Below are 15516 nucleotides of genomic sequence, written 5' to 3'. Positions count from 1 at the left end.
ATTAGAAAAGTTATGACGTGATATGACAAACACACCATCATTTTCACATTACTTTATTAACCATGGTATATGATAAAACAGAAAATCTCTCCCCCCCCCTGTCTAAGAGATCATAATGTAATCTTATCATCTTGAACAATAAAGTGTGCTTGTTGCGCTGGTGCATCTGAAGCGTTCGTGGCTGGTTTGTGTTGCTCTCACACTTGAAGGTCTGCTGGGGTGTCAGGCTGGCGTGAGGGGTGACTTGCTTGAAACGCTTCCATCACGATCAGGGTCTCATTTAATCTCTTTATAGTTGGGAAAGGTGTCAGGTCAACCTTAAACCTATTTAGGAATGCAGAACATCTGCTATGAGTTTATCTTAAGCCCAGTTGTGTAACTTTTTTGGACAATAAAACCTAGACATAGCTCAAATTATTATTACACATTGGAATGATGATTTGATATCCATTTCAATGGGATGATTTGTACTGACAGACCCTGCAATGATGACTTGGAGTTTCAAATATTCTAAATAATGAAACTTAATTACCTCGCCATCTGTTTTCTCCATTTATTTAAAAAGGAGATTTAATTTTTTATTTAAAATTTATTTATGCACATCCCTAACAACTGTCTTACCTCTCAGCGTTATAAACCTGTGGAACCAAACAAATGTCTGCCATTGAAATCTAAAAATAAAGGAGAAAACGTTCTTTAATGTTGCAATAAAGGCGATGCCTTGAAAGGACAGTTAACACCAACACAGGGAGGGAAATAAGACTTCAATTGCATAGCAGTTTCCCCCCATTCCTGGTTTTACTATGAGTTGGATTAGCCCCAGTATAGGTGTATATTAAACTCATAGTAAAACCAGAAATGGATCAAACTGCTATGCAATGGGGGTATTATTTCCATCCTTGCACCAGGCCACCAGTGGGGGTGGGGGGTGGGGGGTTGGTTGTGTGTTTTTTCCTGGTCTCAGATATTCATTTCTGTAGGTATTCTACAGATCCAACTGTCTACTCATGCTTTTGTAAATAAGCTAAAGTATATTCACACTACATTACAAAATCTATTTTGACTGCTGCTCTAATGAACTCAAAAATAATTAACAGCATTAAAAAAAACTTAATCTAATCTGTACTGGACATTTTTCAATTGTGTTAATGAAAGGGTGCTAACTGTGCATTACCTCATCACCAACACAGTACCGCCCCGCTGTCTGCAGAAGGATGAGCTCAAGAGCTGGTAAAAGATGAACAGAAATTAGGACTGTGTTTTCCTTTACTTGAAAGGGGAGACGCACTCTAATCAGAGATGCTTTACTTCAAGGGCCAGAGATTCCTTCATGGTCAAAACTTCATACTGTTCAGTGATCTATACAGAGCATGCACTTACTATATCAACTACTTCAATTAAAGTTGAATTAGTAAAATATCTCTATATTGCATAGGATTTGTTATTCGGGATATAATTGTAGCGCTGATCTGCCACAGATTTCTGTGTATCAAGCAAAGTTATTGAACAAAAGGGTAATAAAACATGCTTGTAAAAAAATGACTTCTAACACCCACCTTGAAATCCGCGGACAATGAAATGTTGTGCCCACTCCACCTTTTCCGCACCTATTTTCTGTAATACATAGAGGTTCTGGAAAAGAGCATAAATAGATCCACAATATTAATAAACACTACTAACTTAATAAAGCAGGTACAGTACATCACACGAGGTGTTACATTTGATGAGCAAGCAAGCACATACATGCAGCTGTCATACCTGTAGTGGCTGAATACCGGAGGCGATGTGATCACAAATCATCCGCACCTGGGCTCTCATCTTCGGGTCCTGAGGTAGAAGATGTGGGCCGGGTCTGGTGTCTTCAAGATATTGAATTATCGCCAGCTAATAATGAGGAGGAAAGCACAGCATCAGCGCGCACACACACACACACACACACACACACACTCTTGAATCCCATAATGACAGCACAGTAGTCTGGGTATAAGCCTTTATGAGTGTTTGTTGTGCTATAATGTCTGGCTGTTTATTAATCAGCCAGTCGGCAGAGGTAAGTAACAACGTTGGGGGAGTTAAACTTTGATCTCAGACTCACCGACTGGGAGATTGTGATTCCATCGATGCAGAGTGCTGGCACCTGTTGCATAGGGTTCAATGCCTTGTACTTCTCTGATTGCTGCATTAAAAGAGAACTACAAAATAGCATTCTCAAACCACAGTCATGTACAGAACAATTGTGCTGTTAACTTTGAATTAAACACATACTTCCTATTTCCCTGTCAAAGCCAGTCACTAAAATGTTGCTTACCAAACCGTAAACGGTTATATTGCATATGCATGCATGCATATATGTGTGTATATATGTATGTGTGTGTATGTATATATATATATATATATATATATATATATATATATATATATATATATATATATATATTGCATACTGGTATACTGGAATAGAATTAGCCATTTGATATGAATATATAAAAATAACAGTACCTGTTGCCCTCCGTCCTTTATAAGATTAACTGCTTCTTGCTCATATTCTATACCCTTCAGTGCAAAAGCTGGGAAAATGAAGCACAGGCTGTATTACAGTAATCTCTCCAACATCTGTTTTCTATTAAGTGTCAAGTAAAAAAAAAAAAAGTAAAAAGTATAAAGAAATAGTTGCGCACGTTTGTTTTAGATACTGTGTGTATATTTAGTCTTTATGCTGATCTCAATCTCAAGGTTTTGCAATATTATTAAAGAGTTTCTCACCGATTCGAACTCGCCAGGAACAGGAGCTCCTGAAATAACTATACAGAACAGGCTGGAACACAAACAAAAAGAAAACCTTATTGAACGTTTACATACACTTGATGCACCACTCTGTCATTATTTAAACGTTACATTTGACATTTCCGTGGTGTATCTGCACAGTGCTATTCCTCACCTTGTCTGGAGCTGCCATGGTTTAATAGAGAATAGAGCTCGTTACCATAGTCTGAACAGTCTATTGAATGAAAGTTCACTTACTTTTCAACCAATCATATACGTCCCCAAAAATCCTCCCCTCTCCCACGTGACTGAGAGGAGAGTCTGTCAGAAATTACGAATGTAATTTACGGTAAAATATACATCTTTATTTTTTTTCGACTGAACACACTTTGCCCTCTTGCGCCGATGCCCCCCTCATAACAACACACTCAACAATATATATTTTGACCGCCACTTGACTACCTGGCCCATTCTAGTAGTATGTTAATAGTATTCATTAACACTGTACAGCAAACTTGTATTTTCTTGGGTAATATAACCCTCGTTAACGTTTAGCACAGCACATTTGCGCAGCTTTCCCATGATGATATTCCTCATTTACCACAGTTTCGCTTGGTTTTCTGTTATAATGCGTTACACTGCTTACCTGTGCGGTCACTACTATGCTGTACACTTTGCCTGCTATGACACATTTTATATAATGGAAATCTTCACCGGTACATTGAATTAATTTCTGTTGTTTTCTGTAAGCATTGGGTTTGCATTTATGAGATGTGCTGAAATAGTCCAGCTTGAAAATAAAAAATAAAGTTTATTAGCAAAACATGCATGGCACACTAACCCAAAAAACGGTATGTCAAATCACGTTAGGACAGCGTACTTATTCTACACAACATGTCAATACCTTTAAAGCTGCACGCATCTTAATTCTACTATCCACTGCACTGGTCACCTACGCTATCTCGAGAGCCGTACACAGTCGATTTGCTTAACATTCCATCAACACAGTGACGTTTGATGTACGAAAAAAAATCTTCCTTTCTGGGAAATGTAGTTTTTTTGTACTCAAGGTTCAATTGCTGCATGCACGCTTTGTCGATGCAGTTAACTACAACTTCCACAGGCCTTGCTTCTCTAGCCTGTTGGGTCCTCGAATGGTTGAAGTTACTTGCTCATTTGTATTCACCAATGGTCAAGGATTGTTTATACGACTCTTTCCTGTACTTCTCCACTGTGACGTTTGCTATCTTTTCGTAGATTTGTGGTTCACATACGGGTACGACTTTTGTATATTTTTTAAAGCGTTTGTGGCGACTGTATTTTGTCTGGGTTTCATTTCGGTTCCCATAGAAACCACGTTCGTGCGACTAAATAGTGCTAACTACTCGTGAAATAAAGAAGCTTGTCTTCTTTCTGTGTACTCTTGTTTAATGTAAGACTGTAAATGTTAGGCTATATTGACTGCATTATGGAAAGAAACGCGGGATGAAGTCTGTTATATTTTTGATGACAGAAAAGTATTGTATTCATTCATTTATTTATGTATTTATTTATTTTTTTACTTAAAATGCAATGCATTTCAGAGTTTACAAATTCATCAAAACCACTTTGAGCAAGGTATTTTTTTGATGCAGGTCAGCTCATTTTGACTGTGGTTTTGCTTGTTGTGTCGCATTGGTATGCAAATATACACATTTTAAATGCTGATGCAGTTTATTATTTGTTTCTTGTTCGATTGTGTTGGACCGAATGCTACAGCATAAGCTAATTGTAAGATTTACTCAGTTGTCGTTTTTATTAAAATTGCTGCTATTTTGGTTTGGACTGCCTGCAAAATGTCTGTAGAAAGCAGAGGTTGCGAATCAGAATACGACCCTAAACACGGTTCGAGTGCATTACGAAAAAGAGTGACTGAAAGAGAACCCCACAAAGGGAATGTGAAAGTTGCCGAAAACACTGAAACCCGGGGAGCAAACAATAAACACCAAAACCACTCCTTGAATCCCCGGTTAAAGTTGCAAGACATTGGAGGCACTGAACATGTGCTTGGCCTTAAGAAATGCAACCCCCTCGCTAGTACTACTAGCGCCCACCAAGAATGGACTGTTTACTCACTTATACTCGTGGCCCTGTTGTCCCTTTGTACAAGGTTTTATAAAATCCTAGAACCGCCTCATATTTGGTGAGTATCAAAGTCACGTTCTTTGTTTTGTGTTTTGAACTACAGTACCTGCCGACTAGGGGACGAATGTACACAATTCGGGGAACTGCTTGCTGTTCATAAACCCTTTCCCGTTTGTTTTAGAGATAGAAGTGTATTCACATTTTTCAAAGCAGTTTAACTAACAGACCTAGGAGCCCTAACGTTTTTTTTCTGTTGTTGTGTTGCTAAAATGGAAAATCTGCGCTAAACTGTTGATATTTTCCCTCATTGAGTAATAGAGGTCGATTAAATGTCACAACGTCACTGTAGCATTTAATTAAAACCTCAGTATAAACTGCATTGCATTGTGTTTTACAGCTGGGATGAAACACACTTTGGTAAAATGGGAAGCTATTACATCAACCAGACCTTTTTCTTTGATGTTCACCCACCACTTGGAAAGGTATTATATATTTTAGAACTAGACCACATTCTAAGGAGGACCTCTTTTTATTCTAAAACGTATTGCATCATAGATTTAGTCTCCAGACACACATTTAAAAATAAAGTAACATATCATGCAAGGGATTGGGTCTTAGTGGAGTTCTGCGAGCCATTTCATCTTGTTGCCTCAAAGTTCTTTTTAAGTGCAAGTGGATATTTAGACTGTTCCTTATGAAAAATCAGTAATTAGTGTGGGATACAGCAGCACCTGCCTACTGGATGCCCATTATCAGCCCTAGTCTAATCCAAGTCAAGCCAGGTCTTCTGTATCATGGCTTGCAACAGGGGGATACAGCTTTTACATATTACAGGAAACATGATATGTCAGATGTGCCTTATACACACCCATTATTTTCTAGTGCAGGGATGGGAAATAAGACTTCCATTGCGTAGCAGTTTGCTCCATTCCTGGTTTTACTGGTATTTTAATAAGACACTCCTAAGCTGTTACTTATACACCATGGCTAATGAAGCTTATAGTAATACCTGGACTGGGGCAAACAGCTATGCAGTAGGTCTTTATTTCCATCCCAGTAGTGCTAAATATCACAGGTTTTCAATTTTTTTGTCTAAAGTTAGGTAGATGTCCATGAATGTCACATTATTATTTTATTTCTTAGCAGACGCCCTTATCCAGAGCGACTTACAATTGTTACAAGATATCACATTATTTTTACATACAATTACCCATTTATACAGTTGGGTTTTTACTGGAGCAATCTAGGTAAAGTACCTTGCTCAAGGGTACAGCAGCAGTGTCCCCCACCTGGGATTGAACCCACGACCCTCCGGTCAAGAGTCCAGAGCCCTAACCATTACTCCACACTGCTGCCCTCCACATGTATGTTCTCAGAGGTTCCAGTGTGTTGGGTTGTTTATTGATCCCTTCTTGTTTACTAGATGCTGATTGGTTTGGCTGGATACCTGACTGGCTATGATGGCTCCTTCCCATTTGCCAAACCTGGAGACAAATTTGAAGAGCACAACTATGCTGGAATGAGAGCGGTATGCATACAAGTTTACAGAACAAAAAGTTTACGTCCTGTGGTGAGACAGTGATTAGGTTACTGATTTTTAGGATGACAATCGATACATTACATATTGTGTTAACTTTTGTGCAAAATCTATTTGAAACTAACTAAGCCAGTTAAAGATGATGTCTGCAATTGTGCACTTTTCTTCCTCTGTCTCGCTGTAGTTTTGTGCCCTCCTTGGTTCATGTCTGCCCCCATTCACTTACCTCACTGTGCTGGAGTTATCCAAGTCGCTCCCTGCTGCCCTGATTACTGCATCCCTTCTGATTTTCGGTAAGACTGTTGTTTTACTGTATGTGTGTAAAAACCTAGCTTGTTATTTCTGCCTTGTAATCACAGGATTTTTTTTTTCTTTTCGTTTTGTTTAACAGATACTGGCTGCATCACAATCTCACAGTATATCTTGTTGGACCCCATCTTGATGTTTTTTATACTGGGGTCCGTGTTGAGCATGGTAAAGTTCAGCTCTCATCGAGAAAGGTAAAACAAGAACTACTGTAAGGACGAGCAGTGATCAAATAAAATGATCGTCAGGCACTCCATGACTACCAAGCGTCTATATTCCACTGTACGTTCGGTGGTTAAATCTGTGGAAAGGATTTTGAATTATCTGAAGAGCTGCACAGGCAGTAACAATGTGGCTCCAGCATCAACTGAAAAAGGGTGGGCTCACTCCTTTATTAACTAGTACGACATAAATAAAAATGGGTCTGTTAGTTGGCGATCTGATGTGAGAGAGTGTGCATATTAAAAAAAATGAATAAAGTTAACACTAAAAAGTTATTTCCTACTGCCTCTGGTAGTGATCTGCTTGTACAGTCCTGTGTTTAATATGGGTCTGGCTGTTATCTTTCTCTATCAATCCAGGGCTTTCTCAGGATCTTGGTGGCTGTGGCTGCTCCTCACAGGGGTGAATCTGGCTGGGGCTCTGGGAGTGAAGTTTGTGGGGCTCTTTGTGATCCTGCTGGTGGGAATGAATACAGTTCGGGATCTCTGGAATTTGCTGGGCGATATAAACCTCTCGCTGGTTAGTACATTGATCTTTGTCAGTCGGACAGTTTTTTCATTATTATAGACTTATCTTTTGCTCAGCAGCAGCTTCCCAGTGTTTGGGTATAGCTAACATCAAGGAATACTGTGTTAACTTGTTTAAATGTAGCAAAGGGCTTACATTGTGCATTCACCAAACTTGCATCAGCTAATTTAGCAGAGTGAAAGTTTCTCATTGAGTTTAATATCCTGTTCAATTATTTTAGGTTCTGTTTGGAAAGCACTTGCTGGCTCGAGTGTTTTGCCTGATCCTGCTGCCCGCCTCCTTGTACATATCATTCTTTGCGATCCATTTTCTAGTTTTAAACAAAAGGTATGTTTTTTTATTCCTAAAATTAATTCAGTACAAAACTTGCACGTTTAAAAATAACTATCAAGTTCAGTGTATCTTTGCCCTTTTAGTTTAAAATACCCAGTTATTTCATTTAAGTATACAACATTAACTTTATGTATTTTTGAACTGAAGACCTGCCACATGGCAGCCAAGAAGGTCCTATAGGATTATACAGAAACTTGTTCTTATGTCACCTGCTTCACTCCTTGACATTTGTGATTTATTAAAGGTGTTGTAGTTTATGCCCTGCCTTCTGGATCTTCCATGGCCTGTGATGGGACTTGGAGGTAAAGAGTGAGAGAAATGATTTACAGACCCCCTCTTTTTAACAGCGGTCCCGGTGACGGCTTCTTCAGCTCTGCATTCCAGTCTCGACTGATTGGGAACAACTTGCACAATGCCTCCATGCCAGAGTGTAGGTCAATTCACCTGTACCAGGAACGTTTGACAAATCACATTCTTAAAGGTCATATCCTGGGAACTTTGACATGAACTTTGAACATGAGCATAAATCAAGTACAACTCAAAAACTTAAAGTATATACATAAGAAAGTTATCCGTACCGTATATTTAAATCTCCCCGGATACGTTCTTTATAGGCCCAAATATGCATTGACATTCCTTAAGGAAGCAAAGCTTGGTACATGTTTGGTTCATATGTAGTTTATGTCCCATTTAAAAAAACAAACAAAAAAAACTATGATTTTCCAGTGCTGAAATGTGACTTTTTTTTTTTTTCTTTCTCATCCAGACCTGGCATATGGATCGACTATCACAATGAAAAACGTGCGGATTGCTGGCGGGTACCTCCATTCCCACTGGCATCTGTACCCGGAGGGGGTCGGCGCGCGGCAACAACAGGTCAGTGTGTTTGAATTATTTTTGTTACTCAAAACGACCAACCCCCCCCCCAAAAAAAACATACATATTGCTTACTTTTTTTTTTTGTTTATAGATCACTGCCTATTCACATAAGGACTTCAATAATTTGTGGTTCGTAAGGAATCAGGACTTTAAAACAGGTCAGAACTTTTACTTGAAATCTCATGGTTGTCTTTTAATGTTTTTGTGTTTTACTTTCTGCTCATAACCCTTCATCGTTTACAGAAGTTGTGATTATGATTATGTGTAGGATTTTTAAAATCTTGTATTCTTGCAGAAGTATCACGTGTATTTTGATAAAACTTTTAAATCTTGATTTATTTTGCCTTAGAAAACCCTACCGACCCAGTGGAATTTGTCAAACACGGGGACATCATCAGACTTGAGCACAAAGAGTAAGGAGAAATGTTCAGAATTTCAGACACCAAACCCAAGAGCAAGTTGTGAATGAATTTGAATTTGTATTTATTTAGTAATTAATTAAATTTTTTTCCTCCTTCTTAGAACATCACGTAACCTTCACAGCCACCTGCATGAAGCCCCATTAACAAAGAAACACTTTCAGGTTACAGGATATGGAATTGTAAGTACAATTAGAAGATAGCGATGTCTTTTTATGAGATTTTAAGAATCAAAATAGATGAATGTGTTCTAGCAGCAGTACAATTGAATTGAAGTTTGGGGAAGTTAAAGCTTAGTCAAGTAGACAAACATTTCAACTTGTAACTACTGTAAGTGCATGACATCCAACGGTATTGTTTTATTTTGCTGAGACTGATAATGAGTTAGTTAGTTTATTAATGGACTGTCATTTTACTAAACAATAGCCTATAAAAGTATTGCATAACATGCATTTCATTCTTAAGCAATGCCACCATTCTTCTGGTTCCAGAACGGCACAGGAGACCCGAATGATTTCTGGCAGATCGAGGTGTGTGGTGGGAAGCCCGGAGATCTGGTCAAAGTGCTGAGGAGTAAAGTCCGTCTCATTCACTTGTCCACCGGTTGTGTCCTCTTCTCCTCTGGAAAAACTCTGCCAAAGTGGTGAGCTTCCTCAAGGGTACAAAGCAGCCCTTAACTGGCATGAACTGTTATCAGACTTACTGCTCTTGTTTCAATATTCAAAAAGTACCTTATTTGCTCGAGTATAAGTCGAGAAATTTAACCCCAAAACACAATCCTGAAGTTGGGGGGGGGTCGATGAATACACAAGTAAAAACCCCCTTATGGCAGCAAACCTTTAATGTCTGCAAAAGTCATGGTCTGTGTGTGTGGTTACTGCAATCCCCATCTGTACCTAGCAGGGTTTAGGACCCAGGGGAGCCCTGTGGCAGGCATGCATTCAGTTCGCCAGGCAAGTTCACATACAGTACTTAGCCACGCACCTGCACCTGGGATTCGTAATTTTATTGGCTGGCTGCAAATCCTTGTTTCCCTCGTTGCCAGAGCAAATGTTTCTAATTTCTCTCAAATCAAAACGCAAACATCTCAAGTGCACGCTAACAACAGTTTCAATTTCAGGAGTTACTTTTTGTTTTCTGTTACACTAAACTTACCATCTCTGTTTCAATAACAAATGAAACAATTTAATGATACCCGAATCTCACCCTCACAATGGGCGGCTCTACTTTTACGCAAGGTCCACTTTTACTCGAGCGAATAATATATATATAAAATGAAGTACGAAAGAAGCAGCTGGACTCCTATTCTGGCTTGTGAATTGCTGATAAATGAGATGTAATGTGGGCTAACTTTTAACATTGAGACGCGGTATGTTGGTGCTCTTGTTATTCCTGTATTTTCCTTTTCCAGGGGCTGGGAACAGGTGGAAGTCTCTTGCAGTCCCTACCTGAAGGACACACCCAACTCCCAGTGGAACTTTGAGGATCACGTCAATGCTAAATGTAGGGCATGCAAAGATTTATTAACAGCTAATAAACTCTGCATTCTGATCTTCAAAGTGATGCATTTAATCAAATAGAAACTTCTCTTTGAAAACCAGAGCTGTAATAAACCCCCTCAGGTTTGACTGCATAATAAATATTTTATTAAATGTGAGAATACAAAATGCATCTTTATGTGCTTTTCTTTAATCTTCAATGTGTTCATCTATATATGAAGAAACCAACATGCTTTGATTTTTTTAATGTATGTTTTTATGGCCATGCTTGCATTGAACTTCTAATTACAGATCTGTACAGAAGAAAAAAAAAACAAAACAATATCAGGGTACCTTCAAAATCTATTTATACCTTGATGCTTAGTAACTGCCGATGTTTCTTCAGTTACAACAAACAATCTATCTTTGTGTGGTGTTCTCTGAGCTACCCTGTCTGGTAGCTATGCAGGGATTTGTAGGTCACAGGATTATACAATGGACTTCTACCTGGATTACCTGTAGGGGAAACTGAGCCTGGTAAAACTTCACAGCTGTGTAACTCCAGAGTTTTTTTAAAAAGGTTGCCAAACCGTCCAAACCATAGTACTTAATAACTCGTACGCAAGAGTCAGTGATGTGTGTTTGTATTTTTGTCATTGTTCTAAACTGCCTTTTTTAAAATCCCACAAACGTTTTGTTCTCAGTGCCGAATATTAGCCTTGAGGTGCTGAAGCCCTCTTTCCTAGAGATCCTCCTCGAGTCCCACATTGTAATGATCAGGGTAAGTAGTAAAGTAGAAACGGCAAACACTTCAATTTATAGTAATTGCGATAGCTGCCAGCCTGACTGATGCTAACATAGCACATTATATAAGTTACCATTGCTAGTGTTGCCTTGGATACTGGTGAAGAAGGGTTAATGAAAAATGAAAAATGCAAATTTTTTAGAATTGATTACTACATTTAATGTTGCGTATAAGTTATGTGCCATTATTCTTGGTGGTGTTTGTGTATTGGGCTATCATTGGTTCAATAAGAAGGGCTTATGAGTCATGAAGGTTTTGAGTCCTGCAGACTTGACAATGGTTTAAAATTTCTTTCGAGATGAACTCTACAACAGTACAGAACACTGTGCTTTCTTTGCTTGTGCCCCTCTGTAACAATAGGCATGCTGACTGACGACCCCCACCGTAAAAAACAAACAAAAAAAACCCCTCTTTAAAATTGCCCCCTTTTAATGGCAGCACGAGATTGGGAATTAAGGTTGTAAATTTACAATTGAATTGATGTCTACCTAACATAACATAACATAACATAACATAGCATTACATTCAACATAACCCAAGTATTGATCGGGCTGAATCCTGCTTGGCTGAAAAGATGAATTCCTGAGTTGTACAGCTTCAGGTAAAGTGATCCCTGTCTCAGCCTGCTTTTGACTGGCATGTAAAAAGAGTAACAATACTAACTGAGAAACCACTGAGGTGGTGTTGCTTTGTAGAGCTGGCGAATTGTGGGCCGATTTATTTGTGTCAGAATACAATAATTATAGTTCTCTTTGTTAGTTATGAAGGAAGATGGCAGAAAAGTATCAGAACTGTAAGTGATGTTTGGGGAAAATATGCTTAATTAATATCTTGTTCTTTCTTTATTACTTCCCCCCCCCCCCCCTCTGGCAGGGTAACAGCGGTCTGAAACCTAAAGATAATGAAGTCAGTTCTAAACCCTGGCACTGGCCAATAAACTACCAGGTAAGTTTTTAGGGAAAATGTCCTCTGTATCAGGTAATGCGTTAGATGTTGAAATATAATGTTTCCAAGCATGAGTAGTGCACACGTAGGTATCCTAAAGAGTACATTTGTTCCCCTAGGGCCTGCGGTTCTCGGGTGTGAATGAGACAGAATATCGAATTTATCTGCTGGGAAACCCTGTAAGTAAATCACCTGGCCAAATGAACAGACACTTGAATAATGTGGATACATCCAGTTCTGACATCCTTCTGTTGTTGCTGTCTTCCAGGTGATCTGGTGGTTAAATCTGTTCAGCATTGCCCTCTACGTGGTTATGGTTACCATAGCAGCTACGTCTATACAGAGAGGGATTCAACTGAGCCAGAAAGCCAGAGGTACAGTAAAGTTATACTGGGTAATTCTAGCCTTCTACACAGTGGTTTAGTCAGGCTGTATGGTGGCTATGAGTACTGAAAACACAGGCCTTTGCAGTTGATTTCATGGGATCACATCTAGACTGAGTACACTTTGTGTAAATGTTCTGCCATTATGACCACTAACTAAGACCATGCGAGAACTACCTTACATTCAGTACTTTGACAAATGATCGCTCAGTAAGTTCTAGATCTACATATAAACAATGTGCATTGTGCTATATCTTGGTTTTGGGAATTTGATGTGGGCTCCATTTGTTATTGTTATTAGAACAGTTTCCAGTGGTTTCTGTCTCTTATAGAGCGATGCAGGGTGCTGATGGAAGGAGGAAGGGAGATGATGCTGGGGTGGCTACTTCATTACCTTCCCTTTTTTACTATGGGCCGCATCCTGTACTATCATCATTACTTTCCTGCTTTGCTTTTCAGCAGTATGCTAACAGGTAGGTCTATTGCTGTACCTGGAAACGTCTCCTAATTTCAGTGACGTTTTAAATGGTTAATATATACCGACCATGTTGTTTTTCATTCATTATTTGGTGTTCTTTAAAACCGGTGTCCTTTTTTTACAGTGCTGATGTGACCATTATTTGTTATATAACTATTTTGTAGCTGAGTAATGAAGGCAACTGTATACAAAATATTTACATATGTTCCTACTGTATTAACCCTTATTGTAAAAGAGTTTACGACAACATTTTTCAGCTTTAGGACTATTGCGTTGTTTTCAGGGATAACTTGGGACACCATGCTGCAGAGTTGGGACTTGTTTGTAAGTCCTCCTGTCACGCAAAGAATATACAGTGGAGGAGTGGCTGTGCTGATCATACTGTTCTTGTACAGGTGAGTCTGTACAGGTTTCCATCACAGGGGTCTGTTCTGTCTGAGGAGTGCTGCCCCTGGCATGCATCAATCACAAGAGAAGAGATTAAATGATTGGGTCTAACAGACCTCTGTGACCTGGAGGTCTCCTTTTACTGTTACATTTTATTTAATTAAATACCTTAACACACTGCAATTTTAGTACACGAAATCAACTATATTTAAATGTTTAGGGTTAGGTCGTTACTGTGACTCAGGTGACATCTAGGTGTTCCCTGGGTAAATGTCAAGGCAGTAACCTCAGCAGCCCTTAACATTTTAAATTCGGTGCAGTTTATGTGTGTAGCGGCAGGTGATGTGGAAACCACTCTGTTTGATTTCTTCCAGCTTCTACTTGTTCCATCCTCTCTCCTATGGCATGGTCGGACCACCTGCTCACGACCCCAGCAGTCCCATGGCAGGACTCAAGTGGATGGAATCGTGGGAGTTCTAAGATAGCAGTCCATGGACCAGATCCAAGGTCTTTCACTCTTAAATGCACTTTTTATTTTTTGGTTATTCTGAATTAAAATGTTTTGTCACTGTTACTGGAAAGCCAGTCTCTAGTTAACTGGAAACTAGAGACTGGCTTTTTAGCCCTGGATCACTAGATTACATTACAGGGACTGAACTATTATAGTTATGAGTGCCTTTCTTTGGCGTAGCTGACCACTACATTTTGATTTGCATTTCTTCCATGTTAAATTTAGCTTTTTCATAAAATGGATGTGGATTAACACTAGAAGTTTTAGCTGTTGAGTGATGCTTGGAATTTGGTTCTGGTTAATGAGGACACAAATTAGTTTTATTCATCTTGTCAGTTGTGGATGGTTTTCACTTTTTGGACTTTATCAAAGGGATCCTTTGACAATATCTACAAAAATGACTAGAAATGTTAATTGTCATGTGTTTAGTCAGGATTCCTTTGAGGTTAAACATTTCATTTCTAATATGGTCCTGTTTGTACCCATTTTAAGATTTGTGCGTCTGAGGTCACCTTAGCTCATAACCTCTTCTGTAGGGGTTACACAGCATTTCATCGTACAACACAGGAGTTCTGTGTGACGTTTAAAATGACCGGTTTAACCCTTTTAGCAATAACTACTTCAAGTTCTGGAGTTTTGGGACAATGTAGGTTTAATGTTTTTTTTTTTTGTTTGTTTGTTTTCTACTCTAATGCTCACTGCCTTAGTGTAGTGGTATTGAAGTAATGCTTTTTGGTATTTATTTTAATTTGTGTTAGTTGTGTTGCTGTCTGTCTGATAATTTAAACATCTGTTAAAATACATTTTTATTTTTTACTGTCAGCAGTGCTTTTTTATATGCCAGTAAGTATCATGAGGTCACTTGAATTTCATTGTTTTCTTTAAAAATCCTGATCTGCAGATACAAACAAAATGAGATATATTTGGTATGGTGCATTTTAAGTGTGTGTTAGAATAATCTGGTGAAGATATGGGACACATAATAAATAAGTCCTCTTTCTGCTTCTGCAGCACAGAATGACATTTTGAGTTAGCAGTATCCTGTGCTAGGAAACTGAATGTGGTAACAATGTTATTTGTAAGTAAACACTATGGAAAATACTTGAGCGTCTGACGTTTACTGCCATATTAGAAAAATAACTAGGACTATTTATTTCTGAAAAAAATAAATTGTGTTCAGAATGTGTGTCTTGTAATGATTTCTTCTTTTTATAAATAACACATTCTGTTGTAGTTTTTTAAAGCTAAAATAACCCAAATGCATTTTATAAATAAATGTCTACTGGTATTTTATTGAGCAGTAAATCTATAAAATACACTCAACACTCGGATTGGCAGAATTGCTCAACTTTGAGCAATATGATTTTAAGGAACTTTTATAATGAGTAAAAATAATTCTGTCTTCATCTTCAAATGTT

At 38.5% G+C, this 15516-nt stretch overlaps 2 protein-coding genes across 6 annotated transcripts; one reads left to right on the top strand and one right to left on the bottom strand.

Moving 5' to 3' along the window:
* Positions 1-37: 37 nt before the first annotated feature.
* LOC117422173 (maleylacetoacetate isomerase-like) lies at positions 38-3775 on the bottom strand. 4 transcript variants are annotated; one of them, XM_034036869.3, is made up of 9 exons: positions 3668-3775; positions 2764-2815; positions 2500-2567; positions 2096-2176; positions 1759-1884; positions 1557-1632; positions 1175-1227; positions 622-671; positions 38-324 (listed from the first exon to the last, which is right to left on the bottom strand). In XM_034036869.3, the coding sequence occupies exons 1-9, from the start codon at positions 3683-3685 to the stop codon at positions 198-200; spliced, it is 651 nt and encodes a 216-aa protein (XP_033892760.1). In that variant the 5' UTR covers positions 3686-3775; the 3' UTR covers positions 38-197. The 4 variants fall into 4 exon arrangements, with proteins under 4 accessions (XP_033892760.1, XP_058843887.1, XP_058843888.1 ...); XM_058987904.1 differs by lacking the exon at positions 3668-3775 and adding an exon at positions 3605-3625; XM_058987905.1 differs by lacking the exon at positions 3668-3775 and adding an exon at positions 3410-3544.
* Positions 3776-3917: 142 nt separating this feature from the next.
* On the top strand, positions 3918-15284 carry LOC117422310 (protein O-mannosyl-transferase 2-like). 2 transcript variants are annotated; one of them, XM_034037154.3, is made up of 21 exons: positions 3918-4945; positions 5285-5369; positions 6311-6415; positions 6609-6717; positions 6816-6924; positions 7312-7471; positions 7701-7807; positions 8161-8243; positions 8580-8689; positions 8784-8850; positions 9042-9105; positions 9215-9293; positions 9603-9754; positions 10523-10614; positions 11294-11370; positions 12268-12339; positions 12459-12518; positions 12608-12713; positions 13055-13195; positions 13484-13595; positions 13962-15284. In XM_034037154.3, exons 1-21 carry the CDS (start codon positions 4599-4601, stop codon positions 14065-14067), a joined length of 2343 nt encoding a protein of 780 aa, XP_033893045.3. In that variant the 5' UTR covers positions 3918-4598; the 3' UTR covers positions 14068-15284. The 2 variants fall into 2 exon arrangements, with proteins under 2 accessions (XP_033893045.3, XP_058843886.1); XM_058987903.1 differs by having other exon boundaries at positions 13036-13195.
* Positions 15285-15516: the final 232 nt, after the last annotated feature.

Source organism: Acipenser ruthenus, chromosome 15 (genome assembly GCF_902713425.1).
Source record: "Acipenser ruthenus chromosome 15, fAciRut3.2 maternal haplotype, whole genome shotgun sequence".
NCBI lineage: Eukaryota > Metazoa > Chordata > Actinopteri > Acipenseriformes > Acipenseridae > Acipenser > Acipenser ruthenus.
Note: the sequence above shows the minus strand (reverse complement) of the source record. Positions and strands in the feature narration are given on the sequence as shown.